The following is a 15723-nucleotide window of genomic DNA, read 5'->3' as shown; positions in this document are numbered from 1 at the left end:
GTGGGAATGTATTTGATATCTATTACATTTTCTTTATACTTGCTACGTGAATGAAATTTAGCATCTTTAGCAAGACATTGTGCGCTCTGGTTGTCACTATAAATTAGCAGCTTCCCCATCGGCCCGAATCCCATCTCGTTGATCAGCTTTCTGATGTATATCGCTTCTTTGGCTGCTGTAGAAAGTGCTACGTACTCGGCCTCCGTGCTACTGAGGGCAACTAGATTTTGCTTCTTTGATTCCCATGACACCGCCGCTCCAGCAATAAGGAATGACCAACCGGTGAACGATTTCCGATCGTTGCAATCGCCAGCCAAGTCCGCATCAACAAAACAGTGGATAGGAACACCAGTTTTGCTATAATGAAGTCTCACATCTGAGGTACCTCTTAGATATCTCAATACCCTCTTGGCTGCAACTTCATGTTCCTTATGCGGATCTGCATTTCTCTGCGCCAATTTAGCCACAGAGTGTATTATATCTGGCCGTGTAGTCAACGCCAAATACAATAACGAACCAATGAGTGATTGATAGCGTGTCTTGTCCACCTGACCGCAATCATCGCTATCGCACTTCGTCTGGAACCCAACTTCTAGAGGAGTCACGTTCGGCTTGCAGTCCTGCATACCATATTTATGCAGCAAGCCTTCGATGTACTGCTTGTGGCGTATGGAGACATTGCCAGTCTTGCCATCTCGCTCGATTTCCATCCCCAAAAAATGATGGAGTTCACCGCCGTCGACCACATCAAATTCGTTTGATATGAGCTGCTTTATGTAGGCCACATCGTCTTTTCTGGTACATGCAAGTATAAAATCGTCAACATATACAACAATAATACATAAATACCCATTGACTTTACTCGTGTATATACACGGTTCGCTTGCACACGGAACGAAACCAATCTTCAAAAGAATGCTATCCATCTTTTGGTTCCACTCACGCCCACTCTGTTTCAAGCCGTACAACGATTTATGTAGCTTGAGTACACGCTTGGGATGATCAGCATCGACAAAACCTTCAGGTTGTCGCATATAAACGTCATCTTGTAGCTCACTATTGAGGTATGCTGCAGAGACATCCATCTGGTGCAAGTGCATCTCGTGCTCCACCGCCAACGCAATCACCAGTCTGATTGAGGAATAACGTGCAGCTGAGGAAAAGGTTTCCTTGTAGTTAATTCCATTTTGTTGACCACACCCTTTTGCGACCAATCTTGCCTTGAAACGCTGAACTTTTCCGCTCTCATCTCGTTTGGTTGTAAAAACCCATTTACAACCGATAACCTTTTTGTTTGCAGGAAGATCAACCAAACTCCATGTCTTAATATTTTCTAGGTTGTCATACTCTTTCTGCATTGCTGATTTCCAGTTTTCCGACTGCTCTGACTTAAATGCCTCATTTATACAGGTAGGAACCATACCACGACCAGCACGCCCAGTGCGAACAATCTTTGGTCTCCCTGGTCCTCTTCGGGTATATGGTTGCTCCTCCTCAGCATTTTCTTCGTCACCACTTTGCTCATCAACAATTGGAACTTGCGAGAAAAAGAATGTAAAGCAGAAATAAAAGAATGTCCGTTACAATTCACAGATCGGATCATTCGAGAACAACAAGAAAGAGATAGACATACTGCGGTGCTTATATACATATTTCAACACTTTATTAACAATAAGATAATTTACTTGGAAAAAGACGTTATGGAGCAAAATATTTATTTCTATACTATTGATATCCTTGATTTTTGCCGCACACAAAAAAACAGCAAAATTGGCAAAAATTCAATGGTTAACGGAAAAAATGTTTTGTGGGCTTATCTCCGATGGAAGTTTTATAACTCATTTCATTTTTTTAGAAATAAATATTTTACTCCATAACGTCTGTTTCCTAGTAAATTATGTTATTGTTAATAAAGAAACCTTATTCTCTTATTTTTATCTGAACGATTCCAAAAAACATGAAATTTTCAAGTGGTGCGGTTTTTATGACCGTTAGTGTATGTTTAATTAAAAAAAAAACACTCAATATTTTTGGGTGGTACAGTTATTTATCTCATTATTTTATATTGGCAAGTCACAAATCATATTCTAGGTCATTGACCTAGATTTGTGAAAACAGCTGATCGCTATTTGAACAATTTAAGCGCATGTATGAGGGAATGAAATATGTAGGTCAGAGAGCATGGAAGTTATATTCGTGGGTAAAAAAAAATTTCTTTTTAAACACGTGGAGGGCCTGAATTTGAAACAGTAAAACCTGGCTGACATTTTTAGAGTTCTTATAGATTTAAACCTCTTTTTTGGGGTGATCTCACAAATTTTTCTTTTCTGGGGGTTTTCTTTTTTCCACTGTCGAGGGGGGATATATTGTGGCGGCAAAAAATTTGAGTACATTTTTTTTTACCTTAAATTCGGATTTCATTTGATTGTTAATGTTAATGAAAAGTTTTGATATGTTAATTTATAACGTTCAATTGGTTATTCTATTGAGATGATGTTCTGTAAATTTCGTGGGCATATCTCTAATGGCGTTTTTTATACCCTTGCAGAGGGTATTATAAAATTGGTCAGATGTTTGTAACGCACAGAAGGAAACGTTTCCGACCCCATAAAGTATGTATATTCTTGATCAGAATGAGAAGCTGAGTCGATATAGCCATATCTGTCTGTCCGTCCGTCCGTCCGTCTGTGCAAATCAACTTCACGTCGCCATCTTAAGAGCTATCGGGGTGTAACTTCATATTTGAGCTACTTATAGCCCGGAGCAGATCAAGTATGAAAATTATCAAGATCGGACTACTATATCATATAGCTCTAGAAGAAACATTTTCATAAAAATTGGAGTATCGCCAAGAAATTTACTAATATGATAGTTTTGGATATAAAACATCAGATCCCTAAATTTCAATCAGATCGGATAAATATTACACAAGTTACAGTCAATAGAAATCGGCTCTACTACGTCATTGCTTGAAATCCACAGAGCAGCTAACCACACGCATACACACACAGACGCAACGCTACGTAAACTGTATGTGTATGCGTGCCAATCGCAGCTTGCAGCATGGGGAAGAAGAAGGAAAAGAAATGGAAATGATATTTGGGAGGTTTTGTCTGTGTCTGCAAGAGTATATAAACTTCGACACAGCCGAAGTTAGCTTCTTTGATATTTCAAAAAATATTTTTTTGTATTAATATTAAATTATTATTTGTTAACTTTTTGTTCCCTATTTTAGGAAAGAATAGGAATTCTTTATAATTACATTATTATTTTTCTCTATACTAATGACCTCAAATGGTCCTATAAAAAAGATTCTAATTTATGACCTGTTTCATTGTTTAAATAAACTTGGTCTCCTATTTCTATTTTAAGATCTAATACTTTCCTATCATTTATTTTTTCTTGCTTAATATTAATTTTATCTAAAAGTATACGAGCTCCCTTATACGCGTTTTCTAATCTAAACTTAACTTCTTTTGAATAATATTCTATATTATAGATAGGTTCTATAGTATATAGGAGCGTAAATACGCTATTGAATTGTATTGGTAAGTTATTTTGCCTACCAAATACTAGTTCATATGGACAATAATTATGAGTTACTGATGGTGTTGTGTTAAAACAATACACGAAATACTGTAACCATATGTCCCAATCAGTTTTATCCACTGAAATATATGAACGAATGTACTCATTGAACGTCCTATGACTTCTTTCAACGGTACCCATTGTTATCTATTTTTAAATAATTGCACAAGTCAGTTATTATGGAATTTTGATATTCTGTTCCCATGTCCGTAATAAACGTCTTCATTGGACCGTACTTCAGAATAAAAGATTCGAATATGGCTTTTGCTACAGTTCTTGCGATTTTGTTTGCAACAGGAATTGCTACTTAATACTTTGTCAGGTCACATATTAAAATGATTGCGTATTCATTCCATTTTCCAACAATGTTGGCCACAACTGTAATACAAGTAAAAAATATAAGTGGGGGATATAAGACTCTGAGAGCCCTAATTGATAATGGGTCACAGAGCACAATTTTGTCTGAAGAGGTGGCTCAAATATTAGAATTACCAAGAATTAAACAATATACAGAAATAAGTGGCGTGTCCTCAATAAAAGCCAAAAAATCAAAATATAAGGTAAAAATAGATGTAAAGACGCGAAATCCCTGGAAAAGACATCTTAAGGTGGAGGCAATTGTGTTGCCAGTACAAAAAAAGAATATTCAGATGGCAATGGTTAAAATAAATAAGAGCAAAAGCCACATTGGCTTAAGCCGAAATGCAAAATGAGTTTCAACCATATAAAAAGTCTGGAAGTCAACATAGTAATACACATTAGGAGGGGGTAGATATCCCGAAATAGAAATTATAAAGCATTGGGCGATATTAGTAATTTGCCAAATACACTTGGCCCTCGCTTAACACGGACTCTTTTAGCACGAACTCGGTCTTACACGATTACAAATTTGCTCCCATCCCCCTTTTAACACGCTAAAAACCTCGTTTTTACACGAATGCAAAATATCAATATATACTTTTTTTTTGAAACAAACTGGCTTAATCTATAAATGCCACCTAACCTTTTTAAATTTCTATAAAGTTTAACATGTTAATTAATTATATGAAGCACCTTTCTTTATTTAATACCAACTTTTAATTTGGAAAATATGAATGTTATGCATTTATTAAAGGCATATACATAATAACTTTTGGTTAATTTTGAACAAATGTATAAAACTTTAATAAAAAACAGACCAAACTTGAATAAAAACAATTTTATTTTCTGCTAACACCCTCATTAACTTTGCATGTTACGAATAGGACTCGATAATCGCAACTAAAGGACTTTCGTCAACCCTAAGAGTCAGCATCACATCCTTGTACATAAATACTATGTGAGCTGGGTTTTGTTTTGTTGACGACATACTTCATTCCCTGACCACTCTTGAATTTCAGCCACCCTGTTCGAAGCGAACGTAGCCAGCGTCAATGGCTGAGACTGTATCCAATGTAGAGTTATTTCCGAATGCCACCAAAGGAATGCACGCTTAATTGGTACCTTTATGATACTACTGATTCGGTGACAGAGATCTGCGAAAAGGTGAGCGGCACACAGCTCATATCTGGACGGGGCCTTTTTTAGCTTTCGACGTTAGCAATGAAGTGCTAAAACCTTCCGAATTTGTACCGAACGTAGACACAACAGCCATATGCTCTCATTGAGGCATCAGCAAATCCATGAATCTCTATCGGTGATTGACGTTCTGTATGGACAAAACGTGGAATTATTATTTTCTTGACATTCACGAGATGTCACCGAGAGAATGTTCTGTTTTGTCGCTCGGAGGATTCCAAAGCCATCGATTTGGAATTAGAATACGTCTTCCCCAGGTTACCAAAAAACGCCAAGTGCCTTGGTTGAATTAGATTCTGAAATTGTTATCGGCGTTGCTGTGCTAAGGGAAGCGGAGACTTCAGAACTAGCTTTGAACAATGCCTTTCATTCAAGAATGCTTGAGACGAACAATGTATTGAGGTCCTAAAACGACCTGATGTGGAATGACATATGTTCCAATGAAAGATATTCTTCCCTAAATTCTAAGTACATGTTTCTAAATTTCACATCTTGCGACAATTTTCTTTCGAGTGACAAATATGGCCATTTAGCAACTTCAAATGCAAGCCCAAGTGCATTGGGGCTCGATTTAAACGGCAGCTTCACCTGAAAACGACTCGACGGTAAAATTTTCAAATTATCACCGAAATGTTTTTCGCACAGCAGATGCGCTGGCAAATCTCAATTGAGCATAAGACTTCGTTTTGATAGCTCAAATTGACTGTCCTCTTCTGAACTGATCCCACTTCAAAAGAGTACCGCACGGATACAACCCATCCGAAGATAGTCTTCTGAAAGGTTGGAAGTCCTGGACCTTGTGTTACTTGACCTATTAATAAAAGGTAGTAAAAGGAATCTGCTCCAATGAGCATATCTATTTTTTTTTTTTTTGCTTATAAAGCTGTGGGTTAGCTAATTGCAGATTATTAGATATTTTGAGATGGACTTCAGAATTCGCAAATCCAAGGTTACCTCACTGCGATTCACTCAAGACTTCACCACAGTGCGTAACAATTTCTTGACTTGCCTAGCACGAAATGGCCAGTCTCTTCGTCGAATGAAACAAAGGGTATGGACTAACTCCAAAAACTTAATTTCACGGCAGACATGGGGAACACATTTCTTTTACTTTTCATTGCAGTCCGACGCGACGCACTGAAATAAATAAATTGGCAATAAATTTATTACCAAATTTAACCAACAAATGTGACCGTTATTATTTGATGTATGTATCAATGTATATATATAAATTACAATACTCCAGTCCTGTTAAGGGTGAAGATTAGGTTGAGAGGCAAACTGAGCCTCTTATTGCTGGCCTTGGGCTCAGACAATAAAACAAATTATTTTATATTTAATATTTATTTAAGCGACTTACTGGAAGAGCGCTGTATTCAAACTGATTTTTTAATACATAGAATATTTCACTTAAGCTAAGCCAAAATTCGCATCACGCCACAATGTCATGGTCGGCAAGCCGACTCAGCAAATCTTCGGCGATAACGGAAACTCTTGCAACAAAACAAAAGTGTCCGGTTACCGTCGCTGACCATTGCAGCTATAGCGCGCTGATACAATTTATGCAATGTCGCAATTGCGAGGGCTGCTACTTAACTTATGGAGCACGCGATAGCGAGGGTAGATTATGAACTTATAAAATATCCTATGTTAAGTGTTACTTGTTAACTACTCCCCCTTCAAGTGTAAGGCCGTCCTCGGCCGACCCAATACCGGCGACGACTTCTCGTAACTGCATTGCAGACTTCTTTGCACCGATGAGTCGACAAAGAGTGAGGCCAATGCAGATCAAAGCACAGCATATGGCTCCGATGATGAATGCCACACGATAGGCCTGATCAGTTCCGGCGTTTTTTTGGAATTGCTGTATCACCTCCAGATTACGTTCATTCAAACGATGAAGGTAAGGGAGGCTGAGGACATCTTGGGTGGCAGTGATGTTCAGCAAGGGATAATTGGCAATACCCGGGACTCTATTGCGCACGTTGTTGTGATTGTAAAACAGAGTCCCGTTAATTGCGACTCGGATTCCGAACGTGATGAGATGCGTGCCTTGTACCTGGATCTCAGTGCCGTTGTCCACCTGAATCCTTGCGGACCCGTCGTTGAGGATTATGATTCCGTCATCTACATGGGTGATTATTTCCAGGTTGCTCGGCTGGATCTCGCAGTGTGCCGTGACACCTGCATGGAGCTCTTTGGTACATGAACTTTCCAAAGCCAGACGACAAAATGTGGCTCCAGGTGAAGCGGCGCAACTCTGCAGTGTGTGGGTTTCTCCATCGCATTCGGCTATGACGTTGTCAAACAATCGCACTATGAAGTTCTTGTGGATAACAGGATAAATCGTGATCTTTCTGCAAGCTCTTTTAATCTTGGGGAATTTAATTATAAAGTGTATCGTGTTAATGGATTGAAGAACTTTTACGGACGCAACGGACATAAGATCTCCTATGGGAGTGTTGGTGGGTTCCTCTAGCCAAATTGATTTCAAATCTGAGTGGTCCAAAATGTTTGGGCTAACAATGTTGGCCGTTGCCAGAGTAATAGCAAGCATTAAATTTTGCAACTCCATCATTAGCATTCTGTTTCTAGACAGTAGTGTTTCATATAAATGGCCAGTGTCAACCTGTGAGTCTTTGGCTATCTTGAGAATTTTGTTGACAGTAATTGTTAACTGATTAAGCTGGTCCTGAACTCTAGTGTTTATTTCTATCTGTCTATTATTGGCGTTTATCAATTGCATTTCAGTGAACCTAGTCTGCTCTAAATCCTCGGCATCGGGTGTACCCGCCACAACCTTTAGTATGGATCCTAGGAACTCTAAGCTCCTGGCGACTCTATGGTGCGTGCCTAACGCCTCCAATAGGTCTTGTAGATGTGCCGTGTCCACAATTATAAGTTTTTTCATGTGGGATTGCGGGAACATGTCAATTAATTTGACCGTTTCTTCCACCATTCGCGCGTACTCGGAGAGGTTTGCCGAGTGCATGGCATAGGCGTATTCCTCCCATACCAAGATTTCGCCGTCGACGATGGGAATGTACTTGGCACGCGAGTAGTCGATGACATGTGCCGAAGCCAGGGATAAGGAGAGGAATAGTATGGATCCAAACCTGTGAAATGAGGTTGTTTTCTTATTTTTTCGCAATTTTTCTGTTTTTCTTTTTACGGCCCACCACCAAGAAAGTTTGTAAAAATTATGCCAAGTGGCTAAAAGTACGTTGAACAACTATATCTAACTTATACGAGTTTGCCTAGTGGCTTAAAAAAGGTGTACAAAAAAGACAAGGGAGTCACCTTAGGTTGTCCTTGTGGACCACCCTCCCTTTAATGAGGACCTCGGTCCCCAGGTCTGCTTCCACTGCCTTCTCATCACATAAAGGTGTGAGTTTGTTTCCGAGCCGTCGGTTGGACTTAACCAAAACTCTGTCACCAACGTCGAAGACCGTATTCTGCCGATTTGCGTTCTCCCTAGCTCTGAGCATCGTCTGAGCCTTTCTGATCTTTTCTTGTATTTTTCCTTGTGGCTCATCTGGGTGAGCCTGAACCACATCGACTGGTCTCTGGTCGGTGACCGAATGGATCGACTTATTGTACTCAGTTGTAGCCAGTAAAATGACTTCTACAGTGTCATTTATGCCTCTGTCAATCTTTAGGCATCTGGCTAGCTCTAACAGGGTGCTGTGAAAGCGCTTAACCTGTCCATTTGAGATGCTATGCAATGGTGGTGCATTTGAAATGCTGACCCCATAGTTGTTTGCGAGCATAGTTACTATGGTAATTCAATGACAGTTCATTGTCACAGTAAATGGATCTGGCTTTAGGAAAAAAATTCATGATTTGCATTAGAGCTGGCTTCAGATCCACAATGGTTCTTGAGGGGATCGGTTGGACAATAGCAAAATTAGAGAACTTGTCGATGCAAGTTAGAAAGTATTTCTTGTCAGTGGAGAAAATGTCTATGTGTAACATCTCTCCTACATGTGAGGGGATCGGTGTCTCTCCAAGCTCTTGTTTTTTGGGGTGTCTATCATATTTAGCCCTAGCACATGTTTTGCAATTTTGTACTATTTCATTGGCAATTCTTGCCATCTTTGGAAAATAGTACTCCGAGAGTACCTGCTTAATATTTTCCTGTGCAGACCAATGGGCCCTATTATGCTCGGCTGTGAGGATTTCCCTTCTATCTCCCACCGCAATTACATCCACTACGCGATTGATATTGATATCCTTGATTTTTGCCGCACACAAAAAAACAGCAAAATTGGCAAAAATTCAATGGTTAACGGAAAAAATGTTTTGTGGGCTTATCTCCGATGGAAGTTTTATAACTCATTTCATTTTTTTAGAAATAAATATTTTACTCCATAACGTCTGTTTCCTAGTAAATTATGTTATTGTTAATAAAGAAACCTTATTCTCTTATTTTTATCTGAACGATTCCAAAAAACATGAAATTTTCAAGTGGTGCGGTTTTTATGACCGTTAGTGTATGTTTAATTAAAAAAAAAACACTCAATATTTTTGGGTGGTACAGTTATTTATCTCATTATTTTATATTGGCAAGTCACAAATCATATTCTAGGTCATTGACCTAGATTTGTGAAAACAGCTGATCGCTATTTGAACAATTTAAGCGCATGTATGAGGGAATGAAATATGTAGGTCAGAGAGCATGGAAGTTATATTCGTGGGTAAAAAAAAATTTCTTTTTAAACACGTGGAGGGCCTGAATTTGAAACAGTAAAACCTGGCTGACATTTTTAGAGTTCTTATAGATTTAAACCTCTTTTTTGGGGTGATCTCACAAATTTTTCTTTTCTGGGGGTTTTCTTTTTTCCACTGTCGAGGGGGGATATATTGTGGCGGCAAAAAATTTGAGTACATTTTTTTTTACCTTAAATTCGGATTTCATTTGATTGTTAATGTTAATGAAAAGTTTTGATATGTTAATTTATAACGTTCAATTGGTTATTCTATTGAGATGATGTTCTGTAAATTTCGTGGGCATATCTCTAATGGCGTTTTTTATACCCTTGCAGAGGGTATTATAAAATTGGTCAGATGTTTGTAACGCACAGAAGGAAACGTTTCCGACCCCATAAAGTATGTATATTCTTGATCAGAATGAGAAGCTGAGTCGATATAGCCATATCTGTCTGTCCGTCCGTCCGTCCGTCTGTGCAAATCAACTTCACGTCGCCATCTTAAGAGCTATCGGGGTGTAACTTCATATTTGAGCTACTTATAGCCCGGAGCAGATCAAGTATGAAAATTATCAAGATCGGACTACTATATCATATAGCTCTAGAAGAAACATTTTCATAAAAATTGGAGTATCGCCAAGAAATTTACTAATATGATAGTTTTGGATATAAAACATCAGATCCCTAAATTTCAATCAGATCGGATAAATATTACACAAGTTACAGTCAATAGAAATCGGCTCTACTACGTCATTGCTTGAAATCCACAGAGCAGCTAACCACACGCATACACACACAGACGCAACGCTACGTAAACTGTATGTGTATGCGTGCCAATCGCAGCTTGCAGCATGGGGAAGAAGAAGGAAAAGAAATGGAAATGATATTTGGGAGGTTTTGTCTGTGTCTGCAAGAGTATATAAACTTCGACACAGCCGAAGTTAGCTTCTTTGATATTTCAAAAAATATTTTTTTGTATTAATATTAAATTATTATTTGTTAACTTTTTGTTCCCTATTTTAGGAAAGAATAGGAATTCTTTATAATTACATTATTATTTTTCTCTATACTAATGACCTCAAATGGTCCTATAAAAAAGATTCTAATTTATGACCTGTTTCATTGTTTAAATAAACTTGGTCTCCTATTTCTATTTTAAGATCTAATACTTTCCTATCATTTATTTTTTCTTGCTTAATATTAATTTTATCTAAAAGTATACGAGCTCCCTTATACGCGTTTTCTAATCTAAACTTAACTTCTTTTGAATAATATTCTATATTATAGATAGGTTCTATAGTATATAGGAGCGTAAATACGCTATTGAATTGTATTGGTAAGTTATTTTGCCTACCAAATACTAGTTCATATGGACAATAATTATGAGTTACTGATGGTGTTGTGTTAAAACAATACACGAAATACTGTAACCATATGTCCCAATCAGTTTTATCCACTGAAATATATGAACGAATGTACTCATTGAACGTCCTATGACTTCTTTCAACGGTACCCATTGTTATCTATTTTTAAATAATTGCACAAGTCAGTTATTATGGAATTTTGATATTCTGTTCCCATGTCCGTAATAAACGTCTTCATTGGACCGTACTTCAGAATAAAAGATTCGAATATGGCTTTTGCTACAGTTCTTGCGATTTTGTTTGCAACAGGAATTGCTACTTAATACTTTGTCAGGTCACATATTAAAATGATTGCGTATTCATTCCATTTTCCAACAATGTTGGCCACAACTGTAATACAAGTAAAAAATATAAGTGGGGGATATAAGACTCTGAGAGCCCTAATTGATAATGGGTCACAGAGCACAATTTTGTCTGAAGAGGTGGCTCAAATATTAGAATTACCAAGAATTAAACAATATACAGAAATAAGTGGCGTGTCCTCAATAAAAGCCAAAAAATCAAAATATAAGGTAAAAATAGATGTAAAGACGCGAAATCCCTGGAAAAGACATCTTAAGGTGGAGGCAATTGTGTTGCCAGTACAAAAAAAGAATATTCAGATGGCAATGGTTAAAATAAATAAGAGCAAAAGCCACATTGGCTTAAGCCGAAATGCAAAATGAGTTTCAACCATATAAAAAGTCTGGAAGTCAACATAGTAATACACATTAGGAGGGGGTAGATATCCCGAAATAGAAATTATAAAGCATTGGGCGATATTAGTAATTTGCCAAATACACTTGGCCCTCGCTTAACACGGACTCTTTTAGCACGAACTCGGTCTTACACGATTACAAATTTGCTCCCATCCCCCTTTTAACACGCTAAAAACCTCGTTTTTACACGAATGCAAAATATCAATATATACTTTTTTTTTGAAACAAACTGGCTTAATCTATAAATGCCACCTAACCTTTTTAAATTTCTATAAAGTTTAACATGTTAATTAATTATATGAAGCACCTTTCTTTATTTAATACCAACTTTTAATTTGGAAAATATGAATGTTATGCATTTATTAAAGGCATATACATAATAACTTTTGGTTAATTTTGAACAAATGTATAAAACTTTAATAAAAAACAGACCAAACTTGAATAAAAACAATTTTATTTTCTGCTAACACCCTCATTAACTTTGCATGTTACGAATAGGACTCGATAATCGCAACTAAAGGACTTTCGTCAACCCTAAGAGTCAGCATCACATCCTTGTACATAAATACTATGTGAGCTGGGTTTTGTTTTGTTGACGACATACTTCATTCCCTGACCACTCTTGAATTTCAGCCACCCTGTTCGAAGCGAACGTAGCCAGCGTCAATGGCTGAGACTGTATCCAATGTAGAGTTATTTCCGAATGCCACCAAAGGAATGCACGCTTAATTGGTACCTTTATGATACTACTGATTCGGTGACAGAGATCTGCGAAAAGGTGAGCGGCACACAGCTCATATCTGGACGGGGCCTTTTTTAGCTTTCGACGTTAGCAATGAAGTGCTAAAACCTTCCGAATTTGTACCGAACGTAGACACAACAGCCATATGCTCTCATTGAGGCATCAGCAAATCCATGAATCTCTATCGGTGATTGACGTTCTGTATGGACAAAACGTGGAATTATTATTTTCTTGACATTCACGAGATGTCACCGAGAGAATGTTCTGTTTTGTCGCTCGGAGGATTCCAAAGCCATCGATTTGGAATTAGAATACGTCTTCCCCAGGTTACCAAAAAACGCCAAGTGCCTTGGTTGAATTAGATTCTGAAATTGTTATCGGCGTTGCTGTGCTAAGGGAAGCGGAGACTTCAGAACTAGCTTTGAACAATGCCTTTCATTCAAGAATGCTTGAGACGAACAATGTATTGAGGTCCTAAAACGACCTGATGTGGAATGACATATGTTCCAATGAAAGATATTCTTCCCTAAATTCTAAGTACATGTTTCTAAATTTCACATCTTGCGACAATTTTCTTTCGAGTGACAAATATGGCCATTTAGCAACTTCAAATGCAAGCCCAAGTGCATTGGGGCTCGATTTAAACGGCAGCTTCACCTGAAAACGACTCGACGGTAAAATTTTCAAATTATCACCGAAATGTTTTTCGCACAGCAGATGCGCTGGCAAATCTCAATTGAGCATAAGACTTCGTTTTGATAGCTCAAATTGACTGTCCTCTTCTGAACTGATCCCACTTCAAAAGAGTACCGCACGGATACAACCCATCCGAAGATAGTCTTCTGAAAGGTTGGAAGTCCTGGACCTTGTGTTACTTGACCTATTAATAAAAGGTAGTAAAAGGAATCTGCTCCAATGAGCATATCTATTTTTTTTTTTTTGCTTATAAAGCTGTGGGTTAGCTAATTGCAGATTATTAGATATTTTGAGATGGACTTCAGAATTCGCAAATCCAAGGTTACCTCACTGCGATTCACTCAAGACTTCACCACAGTGCGTAACAATTTCTTGACTTGCCTAGCACGAAATGGCCAGTCTCTTCGTCGAATGAAACAAAGGGTATGGACTAACTCCAAAAACTTAATTTCACGGCAGACATGGGGAACACATTTCTTTTACTTTTCATTGCAGTCCGACGCGACGCACTGAAATAAATAAATTGGCAATAAATTTATTACCAAATTTAACCAACAAATGTGACCGTTATTATTTGGTGTATGTATCAATGTATATATATAAATTACAATACTCCAGTCCTGTTAAGGGTGAAGATTAGGTTGAGAGGCAAACTGAGCCTCTTATTGCTGGCCTTGGGCTCAGACAATAAAACAAATTATTTTATATTTAATATTTATTTAAGCGACTTACTGGAAGAGCGCTGTATTCAAACTGATTTTTTAATACATAGAATATTTCACTTAAGCTAAGCCAAAATTCGCATCACGCCACAATGTCATGGTCGGCAAGCCGACTCAGCAAATCTTCGGCGATAACGGAAACTCTTGCAACAAAACAAAAGTGTCCGGTTACCGTCGCTGACCATTGCAGCTATAGCGCGCTGATACAATTTATGCAATGTCGCAATTGCGAGGGCTGCTACTTAACTTATGGAGCACGCGATAGCGAGGGTAGATTATGAACTTATAAAATATCCTATGTTAAGTGTTACTTGTTAACTACTCCCCCTTCAAGTGTAAGGCCGTCCTCGGCCGACCCAATACCGGCGACGACTTCTCGTAACTGCATTGCAGACTTCTTTGCACCGATGAGTCGACAAAGAGTGAGGCCAATGCAGATCAAAGCACAGCATATGGCTCCGATGATGAATGCCACACGATAGGCCTGATCAGTTCCGGCGTTTTTTTGGAATTGCTGTATCACCTCCAGATTACGTTCATTCAAACGATGAAGGTAAGGGAGGCTGAGGACATCTTGGGTGGCAGTGATGTTCAGCAAGGGATAATTGGCAATACCCGGGACTCTATTGCGCACGTTGTTGTGATTGTAAAACAGAGTCCCGTTAATTGCGACTCGGATTCCGAACGTGATGAGATGCGTGCCTTGTACCTGGATCTCAGTGCCGTTGTCCACCTGAATCCTTGCGGACCCGTCGTTGAGGATTATGATTCCGTCATCTACATGGGTGATTATTTCCAGGTTGCTCGGCTGGATCTCGCAGTGTGCCGTGACACCTGCATGGAGCTCTTTGGTACATGAACTTTCCAAAGCCAGACGACAAAATGTGGCTCCAGGTGAAGCGGCGCAACTCTGCAGTGTGTGGGTTTCTCCATCGCATTCGGCTATGACGTTGTCAAACAATCGCACTATGAAGTTCTTGTGGATAACAGGATAAATCGTGATCTTTCTGCAAGCTCTTTTAATCTTGGGGAATTTAATTATAAAGTGTATCGTGTTAATGGATTGAAGAACTTTTACGGACGCAACGGACATAAGATCTCCTATGGGAGTGTTGGTGGGTTCCTCTAGCCAAATTGATTTCAAATCTGAGTGGTCCAAAATGTTTGGGCTAACAATGTTGGCCGTTGCCAGAGTAATAGCAAGCATTAAATTTTGCAACTCCATCATTAGCATTCTGTTTCTAGACAGTAGTGTTTCATATAAATGGCCAGTGTCAACCTGTGAGTCTTTGGCTATCTTGAGAATTTTGTTGACAGTAATTGTTAACTGATTAAGCTGGTCCTGAACTCTAGTGTTTATTTCTATCTGTCTATTATTGGCGTTTATCAATTGCATTTCAGTGAACCTAGTCTGCTCTAAATCCTCGGCATCGGGTGTACCCGCCACAACCTTTAGTATGGATCCTAGGAACTCTAAGCTCCTGGCGACTCTATGGTGCGTGCCTAACGCCTCCAATAGGTCTTGTAGATGTGCCGTGTCCACAATTATAAGTTTTTTCATGTGGGATTGCGGGAACATGTCAATTA

The 15723-nt window shown here is 38.5% G+C and overlaps 1 protein-coding gene across 3 annotated transcripts in view; it reads left to right on the top strand.

Moving 5' to 3' along the window:
• LOC6652115 (LIM domain transcription factor LMO4.2) overlaps positions 1–15723 on the top strand; it is a 148562-nt gene that overhangs the window by 52004 nt on the left and 80835 nt on the right. The window contains exon 3 of one of the 3 annotated variants that reach the window (XM_047009906.1): positions 4968–5023. The exons of the other annotated variants lie outside the window; for them this stretch is intronic. Coding sequence (XP_046865862.1) covers positions 4968–5008 — 41 coding nt within the window. The 3' untranslated portion in view covers positions 5009–5023. Of the gene's footprint in view, positions 1–4967; positions 5024–15723 lie in introns of those variants that run through there. 3 annotated transcript variants of the gene reach the window in all.

The sequence above is a fragment of the Drosophila willistoni genome, assembly GCF_018902025.1.
Source record: "Drosophila willistoni isolate 14030-0811.24 chromosome 2L unlocalized genomic scaffold, UCI_dwil_1.1 Seg168, whole genome shotgun sequence".
Taxonomy (NCBI): domain Eukaryota; kingdom Metazoa; phylum Arthropoda; class Insecta; order Diptera; family Drosophilidae; genus Drosophila; species Drosophila willistoni.
This window is presented reverse-complemented; position numbering and strand designations above follow the sequence as displayed.